This window comes from Orbicella faveolata, unplaced genomic scaffold (assembly GCF_042242905.1).
Source record: "Orbicella faveolata isolate gen_17 unplaced genomic scaffold, um_ofav_v1 contig_35, whole genome shotgun sequence".
NCBI lineage: Eukaryota > Metazoa > Cnidaria > Anthozoa > Scleractinia > Merulinidae > Orbicella > Orbicella faveolata.
In genome coordinates, this window is record NW_028301564.1 from 1207315 (window position 1) to 1227739 (window position 20425).

Below are 20425 nucleotides of genomic sequence, written 5' to 3' on the forward strand. Positions count from 1 at the left end.
CGGGTAGAAATTAAGTTTCCTTTGGATCTGTATAACGTGTTTCTGGTGCAAGGTGTGCAATGTTTATTTACAGAAAGGCAGGTAGCTCCCTTGGCTAGGTAAATATGTCTGGTTTTAATAACCATTTTCTCTAATTATTTCTAGTCTTTATCGAATCGTTGATTGGTCTTGGGAGGATCAATTTGTCCAATTTTTGAGCCAATTAATTGTTGCTATTGATTTGTCATTTTCATAGCACTTTGTACCTGCGGACGGACCACGAGGCAGGGAAATAACTTCGTTGTCCCAATTTATTTTTTGCCCCTCACGGTAAGTGGCTTGTAGCATGTTTAAAACGAGCTCTGTTACTGTTTTTCTCGATTTAAATATGAACATACATGTCTATTTTTTAGATTTCGCACAGAGCGGAACGTAGTTAGTGTTATCTAATTAGTTTCAGCGCTGTTTCGTAATATTAATCAAACCTCCGCGTGTTTAACTTACAAATTGTTGACCCATGTGACTTAGATTCGTGTCCTTAGCAAAGCTAGGAATCGCGTGCTAGGGAATGAGTCGAGTACAGGGGAATCCAGACGAACAAATGACGAAATTCTTATCGCATTAATTCGCTTTTATATGACTTTCTTTACTAAAATTAGGGATTCTGGTTAATTAATTGCTTTTGATTTTTACACAGATATTTTACAATCTACTACATCAGTCGGGTCAAACGTGCGCGTGTTGCAAGCCTATTTTCACTGTATGATTGAGAGAAGCCGCAAGATAGTCCCGTGATGTCATTTGGTAAGTTACAAGTGTCTGTTTGCTCACGTACGTAATTTTGTACATTGACAAGTACAGTTGAATCCCGCTATGGCGAACTCTCGGGGAAAACAAAAAATAGTTCCATATAGCGAGAGGTCGAGGTATCATATAGTAAATAACTGAAGGGCAAACCAAAGGGAAATGGTTTTGAGTTCTAAATAAAGGAAAATTCAAAATGAACAAGTTCGATTTAGCGAGGTCCACCTATAGTAATCAATTTCTTGTTCAGTGGCCAAAAAGAGGTTGACCAAAAACAGTTGACCAAACCTCCGGACAAACAAAAGTTGTATGGAGCGATGTCACATAAAATTTTTGGGACCTACAGAAATCTATAGCGTGAATTGACATCTTGATTTCGGGAGTAAAACGGTTGAAATCTATATGGACGCGTTTTTCTGCCACATGAATTTAATGCAATTTTCTAAACGTTTTTGAAAACCGTTTGTCCAGTCATATCTCAGTTTATAAAACATTGCAATATGTTGAGCTTTTCCTTACCAAGTGTTTTATTTCAATTCATGATTGATTCTGAATTTAGTCAATAAAAACGACCAGTATGGCTTTCCCTACATATTTTCTACGTATTTAGTAAAAGTAGAAACATTTTTAAGCGGAGAAGTATTCTCGTACGAACAGCATAAACGGAAACTTGTTGTAAACGCTGACGTGCCGTGCAGCCTCGTACCCACCCGTCCTAGTGCACGGGACATATTTCGTTTAGGTACATGTGTTTATCGTTTACGTTTAGTGTTTACTAGCGTATTTAAATATATCATATATGTATTTTAAGATCCCTGCATCACTGGATTGAGTGGCCGATCCGGTACTCAGTCCTGACGGGGAGGGACCATTATATTGTGTTCCTAGGAAAGACCAGAAGCTTCTGTGGAGAATTGTGTCTCCAAAGCTGTCGTCCAAAAAAAAAAAAAAGAAAAAAAAAAAGGGGGTTGGCTACCTGTAATGTGCTAGCCTCCCTTTCAGGAGGAGTAGCTACACTCTTAGCCACCTTGAATTAGCATTGAGATTTCTGTTCTGTTACGTTTGGCATGTAGTGAGAGTGGGTAGTTTAAAGTTTTCTTCGTAATCGAAGAACAGCACCGAATCTCTGAGACTCAGTGTGATTGATTTGAAAGTTAACTGGGTCAGAGTTGCCCCAGGGAGGCTCTCAGAAACATTTTCACATCATCTTTATATTTTCCCACAATGGGTTACTGATCCGAAGCACTAACTGATAACCGCAGGATTTACGTCATTCGAGCTGAAGGGCGGAAGGGATTTTACATCTTAATGCTGACACTCTTGTAAAGTTCTGAATCGTGGCATTTAGTTTACACGTCAGTCTGCTAAACAAGCTAGCCATTTTTGTGGTATTGGCACCCTCTCGCGATGAATCAGCACCTTACCCTCTTGCTAAGTTATAAATAAGTTTCAACTTCGTTCAAAAACAATCCAAAACCGAGGAAGAAGACAACTAATTTTGAACCTTTAATGGCATTTCTTACTTATCAAATTGCTCAATCATATTACAATTAAGAAGGTTTCACTGTCCTAAAATTAAGCGCCATTCGTCTTGAATAAAAGGGTTTTTGGCAGACAACCAAGAAAAGAATGCCAATCTCAGAAGACACTCCGTTTATTTGTACGAACATATAAGTCAAGTCATAGACATTTTCCTGAAATGTTGAACTCCGTCGTAAATTTATCTCTGCCTCGTTGTCAAAATTACTTGAACATTGTTCACTGCATAAAAGCAGACTTTATGATGTTAAATTGCTATGACGTTCAGGATATGAAATTATCCTTTATGACTGAGCCAGCCGATAAATTCACAGCTTAAAATGGAAAATATCGTTATAGTTTTGCCTAGGATCGCCTATAATTCAGATTATAAGCCAGTATAGCACGTTCAGAAGTCGAAATGAAATCGTAAGCTTCCAAATAGATCTCCGGCAAAAATTGGCCTCGAAAATATTTATCAAAACCAAAAGTTGTCAGCAGTGAAATGGCCTGCAATTATGGCTTATTTTTTCGACATAATGACTGTGGCCTTTTCATCTGAAAAGCACCGGCCAGTTTGAATAGTTTGGACAACTTGTAGTGGGGCTTTCAACGGCCAATCCGGCATAAAAAAATTAAAGAGAGAGAAAGAGAGAGAGAAAAAAAAAATGTATATAAAGAAAAAATCTGTCACGGAAACAGCAATTGGAAACCTGTGATCTGTGCACGTTCCAAAGTACAAAGTAATCATTCTTTTTTTGTAATTCACCAATGAAATGTGACTAGCCAAAGACACCAACACTCTACGAAATCAATGTCTGCGATCCTTCAACTCAGCGGTAGCCCCTTTTCTTCTCGACAAGAGCCTGGAACCGAGTAAAAATTTCCAAGGTTCAAGTCAAGTTTATCATGACAATGCAATACGGGGATAAGCGAAAAATATTGAATCACGTCTTCCCTACGAGACCAAGGCATGTTTAAGTTCATTTGTTGGTCTCTTTAATTTGGGGACGTGACAAAATGCACTTATCTCATTGGAAACCCTTAGAAATTGGAACACGTTTGAGAAATCCTATTTTCGAATCTAACTGTCAGTTATGTTTATATTAAACAGGGACGTATACAATATTTGTGGTGTAAGTATTGCAGCTGATATTAAGAACAATAAATTAAAGTTTACATCAGTGTCTAGACATCATCAGCAGTTGGTATATTTTCTTTCTTTTTTACCGCATATAGTACTAAATTAAAAGACGAAATGTTGAATCAAAGGGTTCTATCGTAAAACTTTTATTCTGATTTAAACAAAAGTACAAATGGTACAAATTAAAAGATACATATTTAAGGGGATTTTGGATCTTATAAACATGCGCCAAAGCCCAGTAAATCAAAAGAATCGAATCAAGAAGGACAAGAAAGGTCGGTCTAGGTTTCTTGTCGGTAGATATTGCAGCGGATATGCGAAGTTATATTTTAGGCAGTCATCTACCATCTCAGTCATAAACGCAAAGTCATCATGAAACAAAATGTTAATATTTTGACTGACTTTTCTTTGACACACAACTTGGACTTCTGGCTTAGTATAAAGTGAGTCGTCCCTGCCTGTACAGTCACCAACAGAGCGTAAGTAAGTTGTACCAAAAGTCCCTACGTGTTATGTAATATATTTTTCAGGCAACGTTTATTTGAAGGAATGCTCAGGAGAGATCACTGATTCCGTGACAACGGAGGGTTAACCTCTGCAAAACGAGTTGTTTTAGCGAGAGATGCTTTTATGGGATAAAGTGCTGGGTGGCTAATCGGTAGAAACTTTCACACGAATTTCTGAACTAAGCCCAAGGATTAACTTGAAAGCACCTAATTCATGTCTCAAGGCTGAGTCGAATTAAAAATATGAAATTATAAACCTCGTCCCGATTTCGCCAAGCCTATTGTTGTCCTTTTGAATACTTGATAAAGTGGAATAAGCCAGCAAAGCGAAGAGTCTTTCGGCACCCATCGTGTGTTCGAGTCACGCAGTCGAGGTTTATGGTACGAATTGGAACAAAACGTTAGCGTTAGTTTAATCAGTCCGTTTTCCAAATAGCTGTTCTTGTTCCGGAGGCATTGACTTTGCCCGTGAGAAGGGAAAATAATAAAGGTAACCGGAATGAAGCTTTGTTCAATGGTTTTCTATCACTCCTGTATCAACTTAGTAATCCGTAAATGAAACTAGTTTAATAGGGCCGGCTCCGAGCGTTCATCTACATTCATATACAACAACAAGATCTTTTCGGATTATAAAAAGCTTGACCTGCTTTTGAATTTCTTTCTCTAAGTTAATGGAAGCATCCGCTATTAAGCTTGCTTTTCGCCGGATAAGGCGCTCAGCCTGCAATCCTGATGTGTGCTGCTTTTTCTCGTCTGAAAATATTTATTTAGTATCGTGTTTAGCTGGTGTTTTGTTTGCCCAAGCCACGATTTATAATCGTTAGTGGAGGGATTTTTACAACTTCTCCCGAGCAAGCCACGAAGGACGAACGCGGTTTGTCACCAGTTTCAGGACTCATTGCCATGCCAAGGTAAATTTGAGCTTCATCTTATTTTTCCGTTCACTGTTGGCGCAATACCCACGCGATATTTGCTTTGCGTGTCGTAAATGTTTATACTGTTGTTTGCTTTGCGTCGAAACAGAAGGCAAATATCACAGGGTTGTTTCCTAGACTGTATCTTTAATCGCTTAATTTTAGCCAGCGCGCCGGCCATAGAAGCGAAGATCAATCACCTCTCTCTCTCTTGCATATAAAGACCTTGAACGGCATTCAAACTACACCAAAATAATTTATTCAGCATCAATATATTTACATGATTTTGACAGGAGTGGTGAACCCGACTGCTGATTAATTGAGTTAAAGTATATCACGGTTTTGCTGGCGACCTTGGCTTCACATCTCGTTGCTAGTTGTGCTATATTACTCAGTTTGTGGTCCCCGTGTTAAATATTTAAGCTTTAAGTGTTTTTGTAAAATTCATGGCACATGTCAACCATGTCAGGTGGTTTTAAAAGCGCGAGAGACAAAAAATAAATCTGTCTGCTTCGATTTTGACATCTTCGCAGCGTGTCTCGGAAGCAAGTTCTTCACAGGAACAGAAGACTTCAGCCCTACACAGACTTTCTGGCGCGTAACCTGTTATATTCTCGTTTGTCATACATACAAAATAGGACTTTGATGGACATATCGCGCCACTTCACTCACTAATTGCGGCTATACCTGACATGTCTTCTGACGCAAATGGATTGAGAAACCACTTTGTTACGAAAGAAAATGGAAGTTGCTCTTCAGGGCTTCATATTCGCCGTCCAAAATCTTGCTTTCAAGATTTCAATTTCTGAAAACTGATCCAGCGCGTGTTTTTGGCGCCTTTTTATTTAGCGCATAATTATTGCCACATATTCAGTTCCCACACCAAACTCGCGTGTCAAAAGAAACACCAGTACAGTAATATTAATTTTACGACAAGGACAACCGATTTTTCTCCGCAGAGAATGATTTCATTTACGTCAATTAATCACTTGTCCGCGAATTACAATTTTTGCTCTATCAAATTATTCGCTGGTTCATATTTTCTTTATTTTTGTAAATATATTTATGTATTTTTTTGAGAAATTTAAGCTTTGATGATTATTTTGATGAAAATAAAAGGCAAACGTGAGTAGGGTCGCTGTAGAGCTAATGGAAGTGGAAACAGGCTCTTGAACAAAGTAAAAAGGAAAATGTGGCGTAAATGGTTGTCATGAACTTTACAAAACGAAAGCTGCAAATTTATCCGCGAGATTTGTACGAGAACATGTCAAAGCTGCCAAGTGTTAAAGAAACTTGTTGGAAATTTTGGAACAATTATAATGACGATCCTTAGCCTTGTTTCCTTAAAACGCCCCAAGGTGAAACACTGTCGATAGGTTGTCCATCATAACAAGTCTCGCTTTTGTATTATTGGACGAGTTACTAAACTTTACCGCCTCCCTCATCAAAATACAATACGAACTGTCAGAGCGACTGCACTTTAGCATGACCGGCCGTTGTCAAAAGTAGACATGGTATATTTTGATGTAAATCAGCCCCGTGAATGATAACTTGACCACGTGCACTCTTATCTAATGGGAGATATAAGCCATGAAAGATACACCTATGATCAGTAGCGTGCGGTACGTTTCCGGTAACAGACGTAAACGCCAGAGCAAAGTAACCACGGTTCTCAAGTTTTTGGCTGTTAAGAGCCTTCAGCGTGCAAAACCCGACATTAAACTCTAAGCGTATTGCAGCCGGTGGGCTTTTCGCGACATGAAACGTGAAATTAATTTCGCGAGAGCTTTACCCGCGTAGAAAGCTGTGCTGCGACGCTGGATCGAGGACGGAGAAACAGCTAGGGTAAACACAGCGAACAATCATTTGCGGATTAGGCGATTACTGCGAGGTCTTGCTGTGTTTGGTCAAGGTAGGATGGCTTCAGATTTTCTAATGTGTAAACTCAATTTGGAAGCAGCGCGAAGAAAGTGAGTTTGTGTTTTTCGGTATTTTTGTTGAAATGGACCATACGACGGTGAAAAGCGATTTGCAACACGCACGCTACTGTGCTGTTTTTCTTCAAGAGCCCTTGCGTGCTTTCGCGAAGCTGTTCAAATTCGGTAGACGCTAAGCCGTTAAACTATTTGCTATTCTTCATATTTCAATACTTATTGTTCGATAATGTCTAGAAAACTCTGCGCCAGGGCTGAGCAAGTTTGGAGGAAGTTTCGAAATTATCAAGGTGCGCGAGACAAGCTTATGTCATGCATGTCTCAATGTTTTGTTGCTAAAGCGAATGAGATCGAACTGCGAAACTCCGTGACCTTCTTTCGACACAGGCTAGCAACCCGATCTTATTTATAGTATTTCGCCACCGATGATTTGCTGTGTTTTGGCGAATGATTGAATAAGGAAAGAAAAGCCAGCTCCGCCTCAAAGTTGTTTATCTCACCCGGCAGTGTAGTTTGCATAAAATTTACCTTCAAAATTTCGTAATCCATTCAAACATTTTAATTATTGCAACGATTTTAAGTGGAGGCAAAAGATGCATTTTAATCAAGAAATCGACCAAGCCGACGATAGGAACGCGAAATTAGCTTCGGTTTGTGTGTGTTCATGAACTGTAAAGCGAGGGAGGGTACGTTTATTGCTAATTTTTACGGATGTTTTTGGAAGGCTTCCATTTGTTGAGACAAAACTGTAATGGTTCTGTTGACGTCGATTGTCACGGCTCGCAGCCAACCATCATGATAAAGATTGACATCTTCAATGCATCCCTACACGTGTCTCATTGGAAACCCAAACAAGGGGGCGTATTCGGGAGGGAAATGTATTGTCACAACGTAATTACTGTAAAAACAGAATATTCAATTAGGAAATTTGTCAGCACCAAACGATGGCAAAAACGGATTGTACAATTGCATTAATTTTGAGCTGCTTTCGCGTCCTTGGCAACAAAATTCAAGCTATTGGACCTGTAAAAATCGCCCATTTCTTGTCAAGCGATGGTCTATTACAACAGCGATTCACACCCGACGCTGCCAGATGTGTGAAAAACGACTTGCTAGAAAGCTTAAATTTGCATACGGACTGGAAAAGCGATATCTTAATGTATGTAAATGATAAGATGGAGGGGGATTGTGGTCGCGTTTTGTCGATATCAGCTGCATCAAAATCAAAGTTATTATTTTATTTTGTTGGCTAACATAACAATCTACTAATCTGTTCGACAAACGTAGACGAAAGAAGTTAAATCCGTTAAGTAAACATTGTAAGCCGGCAGGAGGTAAATGGAAGTAACAAGACATAGCTTGCTTTGCGACCTCCCCGCGCGCCTTGAACAATGCGATATAAAATTATTCGAAGACGTTTAACATTACTCCAACCGGTTCCTACGTTTTAGTTTGCGTGCGTTTATGTTCTTTGGCCATCTGTTTAACGCTAGAGCTTCTATGGAGCAAATTAGTAATCTCTTATTGGCCCCGAGTTTGTCATTGTTTGGTCCACAAAGGCCAACAACAGGCCTGAATGCTAATTGAATATTACAGCACAATGTAACAATATAATTGTGGACAATTAATTATATGTCTTAAATGGTTTAGGCAAAACGTTGACTCCCAACGGTGTGCGGGCACATATCACATGAAGATTTAAGTGGAGTCCGCATGCTCTTAGCTCAATCCATTCCTGTCAATTTCAGGACAACAAACATTCCATGAAGAGGAAAGAGCGATGGAAACATGGTCGATTCTTCTATGTGGTCTCCTGATTGCCTCTGGGGTTCTTTCATCGGCAACCGATGGTAAGCATATCCGCTTTCAACAGTTCATCTATCAGCCTTTCGAGTTGCGTTTTGGTCGCTTTTTATAACGCTGCAAAGCGTTTTAAAATGCAGTGGAATTCTGGCAGTGCAAACAGAGCTACACAGAGCAAGATTCAAGTGTTCTTGAGAACAGCGTTCGCATCGCTACTTAATTGCCGTGGGAAGCAACTAATTCTCAATTTTGTGATAGTCGACAAAAGAGCGTTTAAACTGTAGTTAATGTAAATTATCTTTTTCCGACCGCAACGTATACACATAACAGACATGTCATATAACGGCAGTCCTGCGAGAAGAAAGTAACAAACAACAAAAATCTAGAAAGCTTGCATTTTAGGACTGTATAACTCTTTATTATTTTTATTTTTCAGATATTAAAGATTTTGGAAAGAAGCCTCTGAAAGGTCTTGTTGTGGATTTATCTCCCGCATCATTGGACATTCTTGGTGGTAATGTCACATTGTACTTTCATTTCCCCAGCAATTTTTCAGGATTTTCGAACTCTCGAACACTCAGTGTCCTTGTGTACGATGACAACATTGTAAAGAGACGTCATATAGAAAATGTTGTACTGGATCGCCGCGAAATTTCCGTGATTCTGCCTTGCGAAATATTTGACCACCCAGTCGTGTACAGGTTCAAGTATCATATTTCGGACAGTCGGTTTGAGGCGTTTATCTCGCAGACGCTGACTTTGAAGTGGGGAGAAATCCGCCTCCATACACCCACAAACCACACCGCCTTAACCCGCTTTGGCTCTTTGTGGATTCGGCACAATCGAAAATGTCTACCCAAGAACCGCGACGAACTTAATCTCTATTACATCAAAGGCCACGAGAAGATCTTTGTGACCCGAAAATACATTCGTAAACTGTCCAATGGAAGGCAAAGAAAGCCCGAAGGGTCATGGATTCGGATGGGATTCCCGTGCGAGGTGTTCGACACTCAGGGAATCTACCGTTTTGAGTACCAGACTGGGTTCGAAAATCTAACACTAGCTAAAAGTGAATCAATCCACGTTTATTGGGGTCAACAAACTCTGTCTACCCCGACCAGCACCATATTTCCATGCACAAATTCGTTTATGATTTCATACGCACAGCCGCGTTGCCAGAATGTCAGACCTCACGATGCTATAGTCATGGGGGACAGATACTCCGAGAAACCTACAGCGCAAAAACCCGTGGAAAATGACCACGACGTGGCATTTTTTCCATGCTCGTTGTTCAAGGATTATGTCAAAGAATACTGCTTTCATTACGTCACGAAATCTAGTCTGACGAAGAGTACAGTAAGAGTCACCTCGCTGTGTCTGCCCTCGCATCCCCCAGGTAAGTGAGCGGTGATGTTATCAGCGATAAAACTACAGTTATTCAGTGCGAACCCCTGACCCCTGTAATGAGGTGGAATGTTGTCAAATGTGTATTTTCTGTTGGCAAATATAGCGATGTTAATGGTTTATCTTTGCGCCAGGATTTGTTTTTCTCTAAGTGTGCACTCTGTTTTCTAAGCCAGCGCGTTGAATTGCCGTTTGTTTTTCAGCGCGAGTTTGGTCTTCGAAAACAGTCCTTAGGTAAAAAGGCGTTAAATTCTCATTACCACCTTGTCAGTTCCGAAGACGTTTTCTGCAATACGAACTGTGAAAATGCCAAGTATTTGAGGTCCCGGCACTTTTTTTCGTTACATCTAAGAGGCGCTTTTGTTGTAGGTAGGTGAATTACAGCTGTTTGCTGTCGCGGCGATCAGGGATGTGAAAATTAAATTACAAAATGGTTTTAGAGAGCAAACCAATGTTTACGAATCAAGTTATTAACAATTTTCTGGACAGAATATTGATTTCCGGAGTCCATTCATTCGGTCGAGTTGTGTTTGAGGCTTTGAGTACAGCAGGACCCAGTTTGTGCTTGGTGCATAGTGTTAATTGAAAACAAATGATGTGAGAATTAAATACGAAGGAAAGAAATTGAAGTGAGGCGTCCATGATCTATTAAGCGCCAATTAGCACCATTGTATGACTCGACTCCGAAAAGCTGTTAATTTCTTCGCTTCATAATGGAAATTGCTCGACAGGAAAGTTTGCTGATAATTGAAAGAAAAGCTTTTAACAGACGTTGCACATCCAATGACAAGTATCAATGGGAACTAGGGAGATTCTTCCTTTGTTTTTGTTCACAAAAGACAAATCAACCTGGCCGGGCTATTGAATCGAGTGGCCATGGCTAGTTTTGGCAAAAATAAAACACGGCAGAAGTCTGGAACAATAGGTGTCCCAAATATTGACTCAACATTCAATTACGTCCCCCGCGATGAGTCGAAAACAGCAGCTCTCCATCGTTGGCAAGCAAACAACGTGGCTCAAAAGTAAACTAAGTTAAAAATAGGAAAGGAAATTGAGCAGAGCAATTATCGAATGTTCTAGCTCTTTGTAAATGAAAAACAAAATAATAGCAACACCGGACGCGAAACCAGAAGTACCACTTGAGAAGAAAACGCTTGGCTTTCGCTGCTTTGTCAATCACTTTCTCTTAGCTTCGTTGGATCGAAATGATAAATGGTCAAAAGATACTAAGCGGTTTTGTTTTGTTTTCACCATCCAGTCAACTTGGGACGTTCAAGAGATGCTATTGGTTTCACCTTTGCCTGAACCAGTTCAATTTTTTCGGTCAACAGGAAATTCATGTTGGGGTACGGATAAACGGGGCGCATATTTCATTGTTGTCTTTCCGGACATTTATCGGTCAGGTTCGGGGAAATAATCTGACCAAGAATGTGCAGATTAAAGTCGATCTTTTGCCCCATTTCAGAACGTGACATGCAGAACCATCACATCTAAACACATCAGTTCTGTAATTTTTATCATTATTTTATCCTTTTAGGACTTAGACCTGAGGCAACTCTTTTATAGTGGGACATAGTGCCTGATTCACGCTAAATGTCTATAACGTCAAAAAATTGAGAATTTTCTCTTTCTTTTGTGAAATTTAATCCACTTGGACCAAACCACCTTTCTTGAAGTGCCATTGTTTTTTTGCGGTTGGTTCATAATTCCCGTTTTTTAGTTTCTCCGTTTTAACAACGACAAACATTTCCTTTCAGTGTGGCTTATGAGAAGCCTGCGTTTTGCTAGCTTTTATTGCTTTTCCTGTTTTCTTTTATATAGCCATCGTTTCACGCTGGTAGTGGTATTTTTGTCAAGGCTGTCGTTTGTGGTTCTCGCTAGAGTCTCATGATGTTGACCTTATTGACGCAGACTGATCTAATTAAGGTTTTTTTTTTCATTGATTGCAAGCCATTGTCTTGACAAAGAGCTGTGTTATAAAGCATCGAAAATGGTGAAGGCCTCTCACTGTTTTCAGACAAAAAAATAGGACGAAGACATGGAGTGTTTATGTTACGTTATTGCCCGCAGACAGCTACGAAGGGAGGTGATTCATCTCTGTCACATTTTATTTCCGGTATTGAATGTGTATTAGCAACTGAAGTACGATCGAGCATAGCTTTGAGAAGAGAAAGAAACGCAACTATTAAGTCTACTGTAGTTGATGTAGCAGTCACAAAATGGATATCTTAGAAAATCACACCGATTTTGCCTAATCCCAGCTAATGTAATATTGTAGTGTCGTTCGTGTGTGTAACCAGTGACCATTAGCTACTTTAACGACCTTTTAAACCTTAAGTGTCTCATGGACTCTAACGCATGATTTAATAAGGTAACAGTACGGGAGTTATGTCAAATTCCTTTTCTAAAAAATACAGGAAAAGTTCGTGTTTAATATTGGTGGTCACATTTAAAGCTTTTAGTAGACTGTGGCAGAGTTATTAATGGCAGTAAATGCTATCAGTTTGTGACACGACCTTTAACTGGCCGCAAAATCGTCCCAGGGATTCCCGCCAAAACGTGTTCGTACATAATGTGATTGTCGCTTATTCTTATTTCTCGAGCTTGTGCAAAGAAGAAAGGCGGGAAGAGATTATCTGGGAGTACAATCTGAATAAATATTGACACTTCTGCTTGCTGTGGTAAACGTCTTGTGCTCTCGTTTACTATATTTAGAGCATTGCTTTCAACATGACAAATTGCCGGAATTTTAACCGACATTAAGCTTTAAGTAGAGTGTATATTTTTGTTTCCTTCCTATTCTACGCACTTTGGTAACAACTTTGAAGTGTTAAAAGCTATAGGGCTGACAGTATGGGCTGCATACCTTCCTATTCTTGAAGAAGTGGTTGAGCATTAGTACCCTGGGCGTGGTTGGGTTTTTGAATAATAGGATTATACTAAACCAAACAAAATGCAAAATTTAAAATGCGGTCAGTGCAAGTTATTTTACCATTTCGTTTTGTATACGACGCGGAAAATTTGAAGTGTAAGATAGCTTTTCGAATACACATTTAAATTATTCGTTGTGCATTTTTCATGAAGGACTTCTTTTCTTGTTGTGGTGCCACATCACCTGGAAGACAATACACCAAAGAACTGTAAAATATGAAGTAAGAACGTGAGATTTAAGAGCCATTAATCCTGATAGACGCGATAAGGAGCTTAGGAAAAACAGTGTCCATATAGTGTTGCGTAGCAAACATACCACGATAATCTCTCTGCTTTATGTGCGAAGAATATTCGTTTACCAGTAAAACACCACTATCGGAAGTATTGCATAAGTGGAAAAGTACAACGGAAGTGAAATATATTGGCTTTTTCACTATCGTAGTAGAGCTTTCAAATTTTGGTCAGTTCCTAAGTTTCATTAAACATCGTTTATTCCAGTTTGAACATCATATGGTGCTGTATAGTATCATGGCTGTACCACGTTGCTTTAACCTTAACGTCTGTTGGATAAAGTCTGAGAAAACCCTATATTTAAAGCTATGGGGTAGTCCAATTCGTGTGGTAACATCGTGTTTGTTTGTAGTATTTTTTTCCCCTTTGATATTTCATTATTTCCGTTCGTTAACCACTCTGTGCAGGAAAAGTTTTACCGAAGAAAAGAAGAGACAATGTTATCAGACGGTGAAATGCAGTGTTCAATCATTAAAAAAAAATTAACTTTGTCATTCCACAGAATAAGTAAAAGAGCCCTTTACAAGGTTCGACAAGAGGAGAAAAGTTCAGTATTCCGTACACTCTTGGTATCTGGAACATTACCAGTTCAGTTTGCCCTTTAGATAGAGACTTCGAGTATGGAATCACGTTCAAGAAGTTAAGAATGGAACTGAATGTAAAATTCAGCAGTTAGGGTAAACAAGTTTGGAATGAAACATCACAATTCTAGTTCTGCAACAATCGCAAATATCACAAATGTATTTAATATCGAAAGGCCGATATCATAACTGAATGTTTATATCTTGTCAAAGTTAGCTTTACTTCAAGAATTGCCGAACTCGAAAAGGGCTCCCACAATAATTTAACCCTGGTACGGGAAAGCAAGCGGTTGTATTTCGTGAAAAAGAGTTCGTCGTCTTAGGAGATTCCTCGTTGCTACTTTTAACTAAACAGACCAGAGTGGTCTTCGTCAAAAATGGCACCAAACACGAATATTTCGTAGCCAAGTCTTTGATTTGTATTCTTAATCCAACAACGTCAAGGCTAAAATCTAATTTATCGTTAAAACTTTTGAGAGAGCTAGGAAAGAAAACAAAAATCCCTATTTTTTTTTCTTTATTGGCAACTTTATACCATCAGTAGGTTATGCGCTACATACAGTTTTCCTATTTATAAGTATGGCTGTTTCAGAATCCAAAATTGCTCAAAACTAAATTTTCAAGCTTCTAAAGCAAGTAGCTTTTTGTGCTGTCACGAGCACAGTCACGCCATCTCAATTGATAGTCACGTGTATTGCGTGAGTTTTAATCTTCGCGAATGCAATTTCTTTGATCGCATGATATGAGAAACAGTCTCGAAGGTTATGTAATCCACATTGGGCAAAGGACATTTACAAAAGCTTTCAATCCTCTTAAGAGAGGCGTAAAGAACCGGAAGGACGACTTTGTTAAAGCTATTTTTGGGTTTAAAAATCGTTAAGGATACTTAAGGCGAGACAGTATGGCGCCTACATCAGGAGCCAATATTTTACTTTTGTTTTCATTAAATACACAGTTCGCTTTGAAATCACTGCCATGTTGAAATAATTCCTCAAACGTTTGTCATGTTTTATTTGAAATTTTCTTCCGTAGCAAAAACTGAGCGACCTTTTTTCCCTCCAGTCGCCGATGGTTCCTTGATAGCTTCGTCGTAACTTCCTTTTAGCTATTATTTGCAGTAAATATATATAAAAGCACTCAGAATAGCTGATAAATTAGCACTTTGCTAAGCCACAATAATGTGAGCCATGAAGTGGTTTTCTCAGATAGTACAAAAGCTTTTAGGCGAACGTAAGATTTATACATGATTAATATTACTGGTCAGATCTGTGGACGATATCTACGATTTAATCAGTTAATATAAAAGAAAATAGAAAGCAGCCCGGCCAAGGCAAAACTAGGGATATCTTTTAATCGGTTTTAATCTGCCGCGGCGCAAAACAAAACGCCACTGGTACTGATTCAGAAAGACTTAATACGAAGCAAATGTGGCGCTAATAGACATTGAAAGCGCTTGTTAGACTCTATTAGGCATTCACTTAACGCAGCAGTTTCGAAAGTGATTAACATAAGTTTTAGTCAACGTGTGACTTAATATTTCTCTTTTGTTCTCCATGTTACTGGAAAAATTAAATATCGAACGTAGCTCACACTGGTTTTCCTGAGTGAGTTGTATATCCGAAGTTCTATGTTACTCGAAGTTCATGATAAAACAGATCAAAAAAGCTAGGCAAATTGTCCTTAAATTGACTGTTAGGATACACTATTTAAGGACTGTTTTGAGATACAATGATTTGTATATAGTCCAAAACCTCCCAAGGTTTTTTAATTGTCTTATATTGCGTATTGTTTTGAGTAATAATATATATTTTTAGTGAAACGTAACGAAGGCCACCCTAAGCCTAGCGATGCGGTGGACGTTGTAATATTATAATGATTGAAATATTTTACGCAATAATTATTCCATTAACTTTGATGAAGAAATGCTTATGCTTTGGCACGCTGCAATCTCAATTAACTGAATTGCATTGCTTTATTCAGGAATGAGTTTCATCAAAGCATAAAACACTGCTGCAATCAAAGGAAAAAAAAAAAAAAAGGCGAGACGAATCGACTTTCCCGTTGTCAAGATTTGAAGGCTGAATAATTTTTCAGTCTTTTGTTGGTCGTACGCCTGAAAAACAGCAATATTCATTTTCCATGGAAACGATTAAAATATTGTGACATACCGAAAACATTAATGGCCCGTTGAGAAGGAAATATTATGTAAAAAAATTGATAAGCCCCAACTTGGCGTTTTCGTTTAATCATCCGGAGCTGCAAAAGGTGGCAAGCGTTCTTCACGGTAGACGCTTCGGCGCCTGATGATTAATGACAAATATAGTCTGCTTTCAGTTTGTGCCTTTCGTTTAGTGCGGTGAACCACGAGGCCACTTGACTATTAGCACAAATCAATACGTGCCCGCCTTAATAAAAACAGCACGTACATAGGTTGGGTTATTGTAAACAAGAAACACGAAACTGGCAGTCTCACAAAGCCTGCTTTCAAGTGCCACTCTTACCTAATTCTATTCACAATGGTCCCACGCAAAGCTGACTTTGACAAGTTTAGATTATCCAACCGGAAAATGACAGCTTAAAAAAGAAAATGTCTTTCCTGTTTTGGCAGGCACCTCGAATTATGACGGTTGGAGTTCTTGGTCGTCTTGGGGATTGTGTTCTAGCTCTTGTGGACAGGGAAAACAACATCGGTATCGCTTCTGTACAAGCGTGAGCACGTCTGTGGACAAGGAGTCAACATGTGCAGGGAAGGCGCTCATGTCAAGATCATGCGCACTCAATCCCTGTCCAGGTATAAAAATAGATTTGCTTTGATTTGCATGCCTAGGTTCAACAACTGCCTTTTCTTGATTTAATCGCACATTTTACTTTCGAATGGTGGTTAAATTTTCCAAAAAAAAAAACCACATTATTTACTGTCAGGCCAATACCCGAATTAGTTAATTGTTTTTTTGTTCTCCCTTCAACCAAACTGAAAACTGCAAATTCTTCCTTCATCTCTCCTGTCCTACAATTAGACATAACCAGGCGAAAGGCTAAGTCGAAAACCTAATGGTTCATTTAGCCTCGAGTCTCATTCAAACAAGATTATAACAGTTACCTCATCTAAAACATATCACCTATACTGAATAAACTAAAATGTTACAGTATTCATTTTTTTATGGACTCTCCTGAGACTTTACCAAACTGGGACATAGCTGGGTAATAATATTTTTCCAAACTTTTGTAAATTCAGTTCTCTAACTGTGTTTATGACATGGCCTGCAGTTTCAGGGTCAGCGTGCTCCTGTGGATGCCGCTTAACAGAACCGCACGGGATGATCACGTCATCACCGCAGCTGTTCCCCCGCCCGGGTCGCTCCAGCTGCACCTGGGTGATTACCTTACCTCAGGGCCACAGGGTGCATTTATGGTTTGACGCCTTGAAGATGGACGGTGACTCCATCATTGTACGAGATGGGAACGACTCGAGCGCGCCCAAAATAACCATAATAAAGAGCGATGATTACAAAGAATCTATAGTTTCGTCTGGGAACAATATGTACTTGTTTTACAAGCACAACGGACATTGGACCAATGGAACACGGAGAGGCTTCACGGCCTCGTACAAGACAGAAAGTAGGACTGAAAGTAAGTGACGCAACACATGTGTTAGACAGCGTCCACTTCACGCCGGAGAATTTGGAAACGCAGCTTTTCGAAAATGCTCTTCAAACCGGAGGAATTTGAAGACGCCGGCTCTGCGTTTTCGTGTGGACGGAAAACATTTTGAAAACGGAGCTTTTCGAAAACGATGACGTCACGATAATCATGTGATTTCTCTTTCCTCAAACACAAATCCAAAATGAGCGGTGATTGTTGCATTTTCAAACTTCTCCGGTGTAATGTGGACGGGGCCTCTTGAAAACAAGTGTTTAACCGCCTGAAACGTCTCACCTCATACCTCTTACCAGATTTCGAGAGAAAAACCTTCTGTCAGCAGTCTATCTATGTATTTCATTTTTAAGACAAGAGTATTAATTTCTGTCACTTATCGTCATCAACCTTTTTTTTTTTATGTCAGGGTTTAATGTTTTAAATTTGGTCATAGTATGCTGGCACAAAATTGTTCGTCACTTAGACATTTTTTTTCGTGTCAGTCTTATAAATTTTGCGACAATTATGAGTTCACCAGGAGCCACACGTAGTTTTGCCTAGGAATACTAGAGAATGCTTTTAATCTCTTCTACGCACATATGAACTTTTTTTTCCTGTTTCTGGTAACATTCTCGTTTTGTTCTCGGCAGAAAGCGAAGCGGTCGCTGTGGTCCAAAGAAAGACATTAGGAAAATCTGAGCTGACTTTCCTTGGTGTGTTTGTGTTCGCTGTACTTGTTTTTGCGGTTCTTCTGTTCATCGTGTTCACCAAATTACGTCGGCATCACAAACTCCTTCCTCCCTCCTCCGGCGGCAGCTCAAGCACGTCAGAGTCCACGCTGAGATCCACGGGAACCTCGTCTCCTCTTGATGACGAGGCTTCTAGCAGCGAACCGTTAAAGAACGTTCACAAGCAAAGAACTAAAAGCGATCGAAGAAGATCGTCGCATAGAAAAAGACCTCGAAGGACAGAATTTCTTTGCGACGCGGATCGCGTCCCTCGTTGCACTTGTGGGGAGATTTCCGAGCTGGATTCTGTGTCTGGAAGTAACTCTGCTAGCGATTTCTCGCCTGTCAAGGTGACTAACACTGTCGAGAGAGTACTGGTAAGGAATAACATAGAGTGTGACTGTCCAGATTGCCTCAGATACGAGAGGTACGCTGTTTCGGGATGCGCAGAGTTTCGAGCCCCCGAGAAAAAATATTACGGAGATTGGATGTTGACGGAAATGCCTGCGGAAACACCTTGCTACACAGATCAGCGTATTTATAGAGATGCATGTAAAGGTTTTGTGTAAATAGTGTTTATAGTCTTACTACAAATCATGTTTGATTCAGTGAAGTACTCAGTCGACAGGTTGTTTGGTTAGGTTTCCCAGGTTACTGAACGTACGTCCTCTCATGCAATCAAGTGCAAATCAATTTGGATTCTGGCGTCTTCCTGATTGTCCTCTTAAATGGAATTGGTTTATTTTAATCTTTCCTTGGCTTTGGAACGATTTTTTATCGGATAGTCAAAAGGTGTAAGAGGCGAGAGGTAAGATTTTGTCTTTGCCTCGAAAGAACCATTCATCCGAGCGACATCTTTTGTCACTGAGTACTTTGCTGAACAACAAGGACACTGTGTATAGTGAGGTAGAGTTGGAAAGAGAAATGCGTCCGATGTATAGTTTTTAACTTTCAAAACTATTGCGAATGTTAGGTTTAAGTTTGATTTCCTAGGTTTGAGGCCTTGTTTGAATAGACTTGTTGGTCATGAAGGCGTTACGTAAAAAAAGATATGATAATATATTGTAATACTAATTTTAACTCTCCAAAGAGGCAGAGAAATTAATTCTAAGAGTACAGCCGAAGGTTGCAAACCTGTTTTATTCATTCAGTTTTCGAGTACACCGTTAGACATTTATGCAACTTTCGCCGGGTTTTTTGTGACTGAACGCGCATTAGTTTAAACGATTTATGTTAAGAATGTTCGTTTTACTTGACTTCCGCTGAAACAGTTGTTCAAGTCTATTCTACTGTACTAATTGATTTTACAATTCTAATAAGTCTATAAGTAACTAATTTTGTTTGCTTTTCACAATTTCGCACGAGGGAAGATTTCGAATTTACTCGCAAATTTGCCTTTGCAAACGTATTACTACTCGTAGCGAGAACTTTGGTAACAAACAAGAACCTCCGAAAGAGAAAGTTTTCTTAGTAATTCATATAAAGAACGAAAGTAATTTCACCGTATAAAGATCATGAAAATTTGATGTTTCTAGTTCTTCATGAATTGTAAAATCTCTCAGTAGAGTCACTCGTACCCTAACAAACTATACACAAGGTAACCGTAGTAACGCGTTAAACCCTAGTTTAACAATGAAAATACATCGAAGCCATATATTTGTAGTATAAAGTTTTGTAAAGCAATTTTAGAGCCCTGATAGTAGGGCGAGACTAAATTAAGATACTTTTGGACAGAAAAGGATATATTGTACTATTAAAAGGTAATTACTATTTATTGAATCAAAAAAAACGGGGACAAAATCCTTTAAAGTACTAAGTTTGGGACTTTGGACAAAGCCACGGTAGTTTTTAGTCTAAAACGCGGATTTATATGATAAATAACAAATAGAAAAAAAAAGTTCAGATCTGTAGTGGTTTGTTTGATCAGTTACAGCTATGCACATTACGCGCCCCCCTTTTTGTGTGAAAGAAAATGTTGATATTCATTCGCCAGATTATTTAGTATACCTCTTACTTACTACGGGGCACTGTGATTGGTTCATTTAGGGGGCCGTATTCTACTGTACGCGTACGGCTCGTTACATTTGAAACTGTTTCCAAACTCGTCAAACACACACACAGAGATAAAAGAAATATCTTACTACCTTTGTCTTCCCGGTTCCACTGAAAGTTAGGGATCTTCGATTTATGGCCCGCACTTTTCGCGCTTGGGCCATAAATTCGTAGGGGAAACACTTGGTCTACAACTTACA

At 39.3% G+C, this 20425-nt stretch overlaps 1 protein-coding gene across 5 annotated transcripts; it reads left to right on the forward strand.

Annotated features, from left to right (window-relative positions):
- Positions 1 to 235: 235 nt before the first annotated feature.
- On the forward strand, positions 236 to 20075 carry LOC110056806 (uncharacterized). 5 transcript variants are annotated; one of them, XM_089272522.1, is made up of 7 exons: positions 236 to 309; positions 677 to 783; positions 8548 to 8649; positions 9039 to 9998; positions 16418 to 16600; positions 17077 to 17439; positions 18096 to 20075. In XM_089272522.1, the coding sequence occupies exons 2-7, from the start codon at positions 774 to 776 to the stop codon at positions 18740 to 18742; spliced, it is 2265 nt and encodes a 754-aa protein (XP_089128648.1). In that variant the 5' UTR covers positions 236 to 309; positions 677 to 773; the 3' UTR covers positions 18743 to 20075. The 5 variants fall into 5 exon arrangements, with proteins under 5 accessions (XP_089128648.1, XP_089128649.1, XP_089128652.1 ...); XM_089272523.1 differs by lacking the exon at positions 236 to 309 and having other exon boundaries at positions 583 to 783; XM_089272526.1 differs by lacking the exons at positions 236 to 309; positions 677 to 783 and adding an exon at positions 3723 to 3928.
- The last annotated feature ends 350 nt before the right edge of the window (positions 20076 to 20425 follow it).

Excerpts from the sequence above, each read along its gene's own strand:
- LOC110056806 (XM_089272522.1), top strand. Across the intron at positions 16,601-17,076 it reads CGCACTCAATCCCTGTCCAG|TTTCAGGGTCAGCGTGCTCC; the intron begins GTATAAAAATAG and ends CATGGCCTGCAG. Across the intron at positions 17,440-18,095 it reads GACAGAAAGTAGGACTGAAA|AAAGCGAAGCGGTCGCTGTG; the intron begins GTAAGTGACGCA and ends TGTTCTCGGCAG.